Source organism: Dipodomys ordii, unplaced genomic scaffold (genome assembly GCF_000151885.1).
Source record: "Dipodomys ordii isolate 6190 unplaced genomic scaffold, Dord_2.0 Scaffold52, whole genome shotgun sequence".
NCBI lineage: Eukaryota > Metazoa > Chordata > Mammalia > Rodentia > Heteromyidae > Dipodomys > Dipodomys ordii.
This window is the reverse complement of record NW_012267268.1, coordinates 6,234,082-6,244,195: the sequence shown is the minus strand read 5'-3', so window position 1 is coordinate 6,244,195 and position 10,114 is coordinate 6,234,082. Positions and strand designations below refer to the sequence as shown.

The following is a 10,114-nucleotide window of genomic DNA, read 5'->3' as shown; positions in this document are numbered from 1 at the left end:
AACCTTCCCAGCCCCGGTTTGGTCATTCTCTAATCTCATTGTTACCACCACATTGAGAGCCACCAGGCATCCTTATCATCCATACTGAGAAAATGAGGACACTCAGTCCGTTGGTTTAGTACTTTGAATCAGGTTGCATTGGTATGGAAATGATCAAGTTGGGATGGGACCCCTATTTTGAATCTAAAGCCCTAGGTCCTAACCACTGTGATCTATAGCCTCTCTGTTAAAACAAGAATATTTTATTCTTGCACAATTTTTGAGGCCAAGGAATCAGTAGGGCTCGAGTTCCTTCAAAGACTCTAGTGGGAGAATCCATTCTTTGTCTCCTCTGACTTCTAGATGCCTCTATCTTCCTTGGCTTATGGCTCCATCATTCCACCTATCTCCATTTTTTTTTGGGGGGTCCGGTCGTGGGGCCTGAATTCTGGGCCTGGGCACTATCCCTCAGCTATTCAGCTCAAGGCTAGGCGCTCTACCACTTGAGCCACAGTGCCACTTCTGGCTTTTTTCTTTTTGCTTATGTGGTGCTGAGGAATCGAACCCAGGGCCTCAGGCATGCAAGACAAGCGCTCTACCACTGAGCCACCTTCCCAGCCCACCTATCTCCATTTTTACGTCAGTGTCTCCCTTGTGTACATTTTGTAAGGACACATGTCATTGGATGGAGGATCCATGTAGGTAATCAAGATAATCTTGGCTCAAGATTCCTAACCTGCCAATTTCCCTTTCCTGAATGAGGCAGCACAGGTTCAGGGATGCCAGTGTGCATAAAGGCACCTTTATGCTCACTATACCACATGGGAAAAGGTGGAAGCTGACCTGCACTGTCACATGGACTCATCACTGGCTGGGTCACTAGGAGTGACAGAGAAGCCAGGACCCACTTTCTACAAGATGGCTCTCAGTGTGGAGGTAGCACATCTTAGAGGCCTCAGCTCAGTCAAGGCTACTCCAGGGACTCACAGGAAGCTTAGGACTGTGTCTTAAACTTGAGGAACAACTTCACAATGGTGCCATAGTCTGGTTGGCTATGTTTAGGTACAGTGATTGCAATAGTTTCTGGTTTGTCTTGAATGAATAACTGGCAGAACATAATTTACTTTCTCCTAGAAGGTTTGAGGGTATGGTTTTTGCAACATTGGAGGCAGAAAGCTCCCTATTCACTGTAAAAATCTAGCCTGTGTCTTCTCAGACCTAGTCCTCAGCTTCAGCTCAGTGTCACATCCTGGAAGTAGGAAGGGACACCTTCCTCTGTAGGGGAATGAGGGTAGCAATGAGGGGCCATGTTTCTGGGGCTGTGCTTCAGAGTCTCTGTATACCAATCTCAAATATGTGCAAGCTGGGCATGGTAGCTCATGCCTGTAAAGGTGACTAGCTACTTGAGGGACTGAGATTGGGAGGATCCTGGTTTGTCACCAGTCTGAGGGAGAAAGTTCTTAAGAACTCGTCTCAACCAATAGCTGGGCATGGTGGCGTATACCTGTGATCCCAGCTATAGTGGGAGGTATAAAACACTGGAGGATCATGTTCCAGGCTGGCCAGGGTAGAAAACAAGATCTATCTCCAAAACAGCCAGAACAAAAAGGGCTGGGGTTGTGGCTCAGGTGGCTGAGTGCCTGACTAGCAAGCATGAAGTCCCCAAGTTCAAATTTCAATACTGAAAAAAAACAGAAAAAAAAAGTGTGCCATACAAATGTCCTCTGGCTTATAAGTGACCCTAATCTAAGAGGTAAAGACTTAGCTGGACATGTTTTGAGAAGACATAGCTGAGTTGTTTTCAAGGAGAGGCAAATAACATTGGCCAGGCAGTGAGAGTTGGAAGCTAGCACCCACAGCATGCTGGGATAGGGTGTACTTCCCAGGAAGACCCAAAGTGTGTTTGTGCAAACATGTGTGTTTGCACACATGCACCAGAGGGGAAGGAATGAGAGTAGGCTACAGGTATAAAATTTTAGGTCTAAAAGGCATATTTATGCCATATGACTGTGCCTTTTTTTCTAGCTCAAATTAACCAGAGTAGAAGAAACGACATGAATCTCTAATCTGGCCCAATCAATTCTCTCTCAAGCATCTGAGCATAGTAACGTAAAACCACAGTTTATCTCTGGGATGTTGGAAGTACCTGCACTGACCTGGGCTGCCATTTGGAGGCCATCTATATCGATCTGCCAAACATATATAAAGCAGATGCAGGTAGCAGCCAGCCCCAAGTGCTCTGGGATTCCACAAGATATCCTGCCCTAACACCCCTTTCACTCAATACCAGCTTCTTCAGAGGTTGGCTTATTAGAACCAATCTCATGTCAGACATACTGGTGTGATTTGGGTAAAAAGTATCCTGCAAAAGGCTGGTTGCTGCAGTCTTGGTCCACAGTGTAATGTTAAGGGGTGGGTTTTGGGATTGGATCACAAGGACTCTGACTTCTTCACTGAATGAATCCATCAATGGTATTTGTGGGAGGTGGTAGAAACCAGAAAGTGGAGCTTAATTGGAGGAAACAGGTCACCAGGAGGTACGCCTTTGAAGGATATGCCATGTCCACAGCCCCTTCCCTTTCTCTGCTTCCTGCCACCATGAAGTTAGCAGCTCTGCTCTGCCATGTGTTCTGCACTATGACGCTCTACTTTATTACAAGCCTCAGAGCAATGGCGCCAGCTGATCCTGGATGGAAACCTCTGAAATGCCAAGACAAAATAAATCCTTTCTCTTTCACATTGATTTCCTCAGGTCTTTGTCAGATTGACAAAAAACTGACACAAGGAACAGACCTTTCCTTTGTCGTTTTGGTGATTCATATAAGACTTGTACATTGAAGGGCTCCCTAAAGATCACAGAAACAAATCTCATGGCTCTCCCCACTCATTTACTTACACAGAGATAGTGGGAAGGAAAGACAACCAAATCACTTTCCCAGGAAACAAGATTCAGCGTAACTGAGGGTAGTTATTAGGACCAATCCACTGGTCATCTATTGTGCCCCAGCTGCTCCTCCTGCCCCACTCCCCTGACTTACCATCTGCAGGGCTGAGGCCCCTGGCTGCAGAGATCATGGAGAGCGTGGGGCTGCTGTGCATGGACCGGAGGTAGTGCTCCATGTGGGGGTTCACATATGGGTGGGGGGCACTGAAGGGAGACTCCCCAGGGCCAGCAGGGTGCGGGGAAAGCCGGATCAAGGAGATATCAGAGATGATGGGGCTGCCGCTCAGGGTGGGAGGCCTAGAGAGATAAAACACAATATTCTCAGAACAAGGGTGGATGTGGAAGCTAATGCTTGTCATCGCAACTACTTGGAAGGTGGAGGTCAGAAGGATCATGGGTCAAGGTCAGCCTAAGAAAAGTCCAAGAGACCCCATCTCAGCCAATATACCTATCATCCCACCTACAAGAGAAAAATAAATAACATGACTTTAGTACAGACTAGTCTTGGGGGAAAAATGAGATTTGAAAAAATAAAAGCAGTGAGGCATATAGGTGGCTCATACCTGTAATCCTAGCTAGTCAGGAAGCTGAGATCTGAGGATCAAGGTTTTAAGCCAGCCCAGGCAGGAAGACCCATAAAACTCTCTTTTTTTTTTTTGGGGTCCGGTAGTGGGGCCTGGACTCTGGGCCTGGGTGCTGTCCCTCAGCTCTTCAGCTCAAGGCTAGCGCTCTACCACTTGAGCCACAGCGCCACTTCCGGCTTTTTTCTCTTTTTGCTTATGTGGTGCTGAGGAATTGAACCCAGGGCCTCAGGCATGCAAGGCAAGCGCCTACCACTGAGCCAGCCCAGACCCATAAAACTCTTGTGTACAATTACAAACCAAAAATCCAGAAGTGAAGGTGTGACTCAAGTGGTAGAGTGCTAGTCTTGAACAAAAAAGCTCAGAGATGGCATCCAGGTCCTGAGTTCAAGCCCCAGGATGGATGCCTGCATGTGTGTGTGCACACACACACATGCACGCACGTGTGCGCACATATATATATACACACACAAACACACAGCGGAAAGGACTTGGGGTGGATTCAAGTGGTAGAGTGTCTGCCTATTAAGCCCTGAGCTTAAACTCCAATACTGCCATGAAAACCAAACAAATAAACAAATAAGAAAAGAGATTCACAGGAAACAGGAATCCTGCTGGAAACCTAAGCACCACATGAGCAGAAACATCTGCATTTTCATTTTATACACTGGCATTCTGTGATCACTTCCAAATTATAGTCAAATCCTTTCAGCACTAGCCAGTGAATAGAGGCTAAACACTGTGTACTGCTACAGCTTCCCATTACCTAAAATTCCTGTGAATCTGAACTCTGCATGCTTGCCTGGAATCCTGGCTCAGCTGACCATGTGTGTCCAACCCACAGCTTTGCTTCCCCATTGGCTACATAGGCTAGACACATTCATGCTTGAAATGTATGGAACACAGAACATGAAAATACTAATACCAAGGGAAAGATGCAAAGAACTCTTACTCCTAACAGAATATGAGAAAACGGAGGGGATCAAGAGATGCCTGCAAAGGGAGAGACATCTTGCAAGGAAGGAGGTTTTGCCTCCAGTTGAATGGTCTCTGGTGGGGCACACTGGGCTGCAGAATGAGCAGTGAAGGAAAAGATCAATATTCAAGATGATATTGGAAATTGATGAGCTGTAACTAATATTCTGAGCATCATTCGAGGTCTCCTTGCATGTTGGCTTCTCAAGCTAACAGAGCCTGAGGCGTCATGCCCACCAACAGTCAGGTCTGTTTGCAGCTTGGTTCCTGTGGCCTGGGCTGGCTGTGGTCAATCTCTAGATCCCATAGTCTGCCATTCAGGCATGATGAAGGGGCTTTTCCCCTCAGGCCAACTTACCTGAGGATTCAAGCAGCTACCGTGTATCTCAAGATCATCTACTGTAAAACTTGTCCTAAAACACAAGCCAATCTTTTAGGGCAAACAACTTCTGACTCAAAACAAATTCACTGTGAACCATAGTAAAACCAAGATCTCATCTTCAATTGTCCAGAAAACACAGACCCTCCATGATTTGACATAGCATGAAGAAAAATAAGTGTGAGACTCAGGCAATTGGGGATTTGGATCCCAAATGAATCAAGTGATTTAACCTCTCCAAACTTTGGCTTTCCTCAGCTGTAAAATGGAGGCAACAATAAATGTCCATTTCATACGGTAGATTCAAGGAAGAACTCAAACAGAATTCCTTAGAAAGGTAAATATTAGTTCAACAAAATAAACCCTTGGAATTAGGTAAAAGGGGTGGAGTGGTATCAAGGGGAGGGGATAGACATGAAGGAACTCAGTGGGAGGAATTATCTGAGTCAGAAATGTAATGCATAAAAATATGCTTTAAAAATTCAATGCAGGGGCTGGGAAGGTGGCTCAGTGGTAGAGTGCTTGCCTTGCATGCCTGAGGCCCTGGGGTTTGAGTCCTTAGCACCACATAAGCAGAAAAGGCCAGAAGTGGTGCTGTGGCTCAGGTGGTAGAGCACTAACCTTGAGCTGAAGAGCTGAGGGGCAGCACCCAGGCCCAGAGTTCAGACCCTATGACTGACCAAAAAAAAAAAATTCAATGCATATCTTAGAACATAAGTGAGGGAAGGGTTGAATTGGGAGTGATGAGAGAATACTGAAAGGGATGACATTGATCAAGATGTACTATATTCATAAACTGCTTTTTTGAATAGCAACTCCTTAAATAGCAACTACTTAAAGATAATATATATGTGTACATAATAAACAAATCCCTAAGTATGGAAGTCCTAAGATTGTGTCTGAGCCAGAGCAGGTGGTCCTTAAGTGAGAGTTGTGATTCACATAGCCATCATGCCCTGAGGACCATTGATTTTCATGTAGGGGCAATATGTGTGGAAGGCACTGTTAGAGCTGGTCATTTTATGAATGGGGACACTTTATAGATGGATGGAGTGGTTGGACTTGTGGTTAAGCAAGTAGCGATGATTAGGGATTATGTTCAATGCATGAAAAAATAACCTCAAAGCACAGCAAAAGCCACTACCCAAACAGGTGATAGCTAGAGGATTTTACGTCTGGATGTGATCAATGTTGTACATGCAGGTACTGGTAAGGTCTGGGAGTGGTACTTAGTGGTATCACTCCTAGTTCTGCAGATGTGTGTGCCCTAGGCATGTAGAAGCCAATCTCTGGCTATCTGTAGGCACCTGTGCTTTTTTCCCACTCTTAACTCTTGCTCTCTCTTTCTCCCTGTACCTCCCCCAGTCCCTTGGGATAGAGTTGTAGGTGCCACCTGCCATCCCCAGCCCAGCTGCCCCTGACCCAGTCACTATCTTCAGTGACTACAGGCTACTGTGTCCTAAATCTTGGCTGGCATCCTACAGGCTCTGGGAATCAGCCTTGCTTGGAATGACCTGGGAAAGATGGAGAGGACAAGAGGCTCCTCACTGTCCTCCTGGATAAGACAGCACCTATACTGCACAGTCCCCAGAGTGTGCATCCTTCAGCCCTAGAACTGTCTCCAGATCCCCCTGGGGTGATGTTTGCATGGGAGCATCTCTTCACAAAGCACCTGAACATAGCAGAAATGTGAATGTCCATCGTGCCACCATCACAGGCCAGAGGTGCAAATGCACGAGGACTTGGATCTATAAAGGGATTGTGTCCCCATGTGGAACAGCTGGAGGAGCAGGGGCCTGCTGGAGCTATCTTGTGCCTTGGACCACAATTCCTGGTTTACTGGCAGGAAGAACAGGATGCTTGGAGGGGCCACTGCCTTAGCCCCAAACTGATTCACTAGGAGATGGGGAAGAAATCAGTCAGGCTCTGACAACAGGTTTAATTAAGGTGGTGGGGAAAAGGTACCAGGGAAGGTTGCCCATGCTGGGCCTGGAAGGGGTGCGGCCTGGGCTGCAGGGCTGTCCAGCACAGGCAGACCTTAAGGCTCTGAGCATGTGCAGAGAAGGACTGGATTGACGAGGCCATTCTTGAGGACTCAGGGCCTGGATGCAATGAGATAGGGCCCTGTACTTGGACTTGCCCCTGTCTTGAACCCTGGTTCTCTCACTAACCCTGGTACTTCCCACTTAGGTGGGCAGCCTCACCTAGGGGGCACCCTCTCTGGTGCTTCACCAGGATAGTACAAAGATACCAGTGTGGGGCACATGGTAGGTGGCTCCGTTCCCCTTCTCTCCTTGGCCCACCTCTTCCTGAAAGCAGAGGAAGGCAGAATACAGAGAATTTGCTGTCCTAGTCACACTATACCTGACATAAAAGGCGCATTGGCCAACATAGCCAGGGATGACTGTTCAGACACCTCCCCCAGGAAGCATTCCTATCTGTTCCTGCAGTGTAAGATAATTTAAATTAATCATGCCCGATCTGACATCTGGAAATAAGGCTGACTGCATATCAACATCAAGGAACCATATGAATCTATTTCTTTTTTTGAATCTAGGTAAAAACCACACAAAGAAGGTACGTCATGACCATTCTGTAGGTGATGCACACACCTTGGCCTCTCAACCAGGGTCACTAAGTTAGTAAGTAGAAGAGTCACAACTAACCAGGTAGTTCTAGGCAAATGGATGCTTTTGATGACTATGGTTCCTCATGACCTGGGCTCAAGACAGGAGGAGGATCAGGGAAGAGCAATGCTGAGACCAGGACAACTTCCAACTTACCCCATCCTAGTCCCATATACTACCCCATAATCTTTGATGAGGGCACTGAGTCTCTTCTGCCACACTGTGCTGTGAATGACTGATAAAGGACTGGCAAAAATGTTCTAAGAGATCATCGTGTGTGTGTGTGTGTGTGTGTGTGTGTGTGTGTGTGCGCGCGCGCACACGCACGCGCGTGCCCATCCTAAGGCTTGAACTCGGGGCCTAAATGCTGTCCCTAAGCTTTCTTGCTCAAGGCTAGGGTGCTACCACTTAGCCACAGCTCCACTTCTGCCTTTTTGGATGCTTAATTGGAGATAAGAGTCTCACAAACTTTCCTGTCTGAAATCCTCATATCTCAGCCTCCTGAGTAGCTAGGATTACAGGCCTGAGCCACAGGCATCCAGCATGATTCATCATTTTGACAAAGCAAACACAGCCAATGGAATGGATTTTAAATGATCAAATCCCAAACCTTATAACAGTTTTTGTGGGACTATGGTGCTTTCTGGAAGCCCTGAAACTGCAGTGACATCTCCCGCCCCTAAAAGCTCAGGGCATTGGGAAACTTGAGCTTTACTTTCTTTGGTGCTTGGTCACTAACCCAGATACCTATGGATACTGTATACCCCAGTGCTGGTGAGCAGACACTGCAGTGTCACAGCCACAGGGACCTCACCAGGAAAGAAGGCTGCTAGTAAAACCTGAGCTCCACTTCAGGATGCCTCCTCCAACTTGCCTGTGTTCTCCCACCTCTTACCTGTCCAGGTGGAGAGGGACCTGCCCTTCCTGCATTACAGCCTACAGAGGCTGTAAACTCTGGGCAGAGACTCAAGGACTTGAGGTTGAGGACCATGGTCTGGGCTCAGTTTCAGAGCAGGCCACTGTGTTTTACAGCACACATGTGCATACTCATACACTCCCAGTCCACAAACAAGCACATGAAAGCGCCAGCCCTCGGCAAGCCACATAACACAGCCACTGCTCTTAGGTGCTGTCTTCTCCCGAGTCTGTCTGACTGACCTTACCACTGGCTTCTTTGATATCTGTTAAATAGTTGTTCCCAGGGAGGCTGCCCTGAGTCCTTGCTCTGTGCCCAGTGACAGGACAGTATGCTGAGGGCTCTAGTTGAGGAACAATCCCCTAACTCTGCCTGGAAGTATGGAGGAAGGCTCCTCAGAGACAATGATATTTGGAATGGGTTCTGAGGGTTAAATAGCAGTTTGCAAAGAAGTGCATTACAAATAAAGAAGGCAACATGTGCAAAGAAAAACATAAAGTTGTGTGCATTTGAAGGCAAAGCCCACAGAGTGCTTTGGGCTGGGTCTATGTTGAACATACTTCCAGACACTGAGCTGGCTGCTGGGGGAACCAAAGAAGAGAATGACACAGACAAGAGCTGAGAAGCAGAGAACCAGCTTCTCGGTTAGGGACTGGGATCTAGTCTTTCTTGAAGTTAGTTCTTCTGCTTTTTGAGTTACTTAAGCCCAGATGTATACCTGTGCATGAATGAGTGAATGTATTTATTTAAATCCCTAAGAGCTGGGAGTTTTTCTCTTAGGCAACTGTCAGGTCTGTTAAGACAGGCTCTGTTTCTTACAACCTCCAGCTGCCCAGTGGTCCCTGCCCTCGCATCCACAGGCCTGTCTACCTTTCTGTACAGCTGGAATAGAGGATCCCACGCATACTGCTCTGCACAGGGTTTCCAAGGTCAGCATGGGGCTGGGAGATGTAAGAAAGAAAAGTGGAAAGGGAGAGAAGACAGGGCAAACAGGCTTGACTGGGAGCAGCTGTTGTTGTCACCAATGTTTGCTGAGCACCTAGCATGTGCTCCATATCCAGCAAGCCTGTGAGGTCTGTTTGATTATTCCATCTTAAATATGAAGGAACTGGGGCTCAAGAGGTAGAATGGGAGCCGGCCTCAGCCCCTGTGAAGTCAGACCAGACACATGTTTGTCTCACTGGCTTCCACTCACCCCCTCCTCTCTGGACACATCCAAGAAGCATAGACTGGTGTCCTTGCTGAGACTCACTTGGTGCTCCAGGCTGACTCTGGAGCAGTGCAGGCTGAGAGGGCCACCCACACTCATGCAAAAGGTAGACAAGGGTCTGGGTCTTGGCTTTGCCATAGCTGAGGCCCTCATGGCTGGGCATGCTTGTCTTGGTCTGGGGTTGTGGTGAGATGGATGGGCTGAGAATGTGAAGTGTGCATTGTAGCTGGGCCAGATGCTCAGCAGCTAATGTCAGCAACCCCACCCCCCATTTAACTGTGCAAACAAAAACAGCTCAGCGGGTAGAGGGGCCCCCTCCATTATGTTCCAGGTCAAGCCTCTGCCCCACATGCTGGCACAGAGTTTTGGCAGGAGGGGGGAAAAAAGCCAAGGCAATGAAAATCCCACATGGACACAAGGCTAGGTCTGGCTGAGTGAGCTCACCCAGGCCCCAGCAATCCCCCGTACCCCAAGAGGCAGAGTCATTTGGAGGGCTCCTTGTA

The 10,114-nt window shown here is 47.6% G+C and overlaps 1 protein-coding gene across 1 annotated transcript in view; it reads right to left on the bottom strand.

Annotated features, from left to right (window-relative positions):
• The window catches only part of Gli2 (GLI family zinc finger 2), a 174,049-nt gene that overhangs the window by 28,175 nt on the left and 135,760 nt on the right, over positions 1–10,114 (bottom strand). The window contains exon 3 of the mRNA XM_013020687.1: positions 3,018–3,220. Coding sequence (XP_012876141.1) covers positions 3,018–3,220 — 203 coding nt within the window. The remainder of the gene's footprint in view (positions 1–3,017; positions 3,221–10,114) is intronic.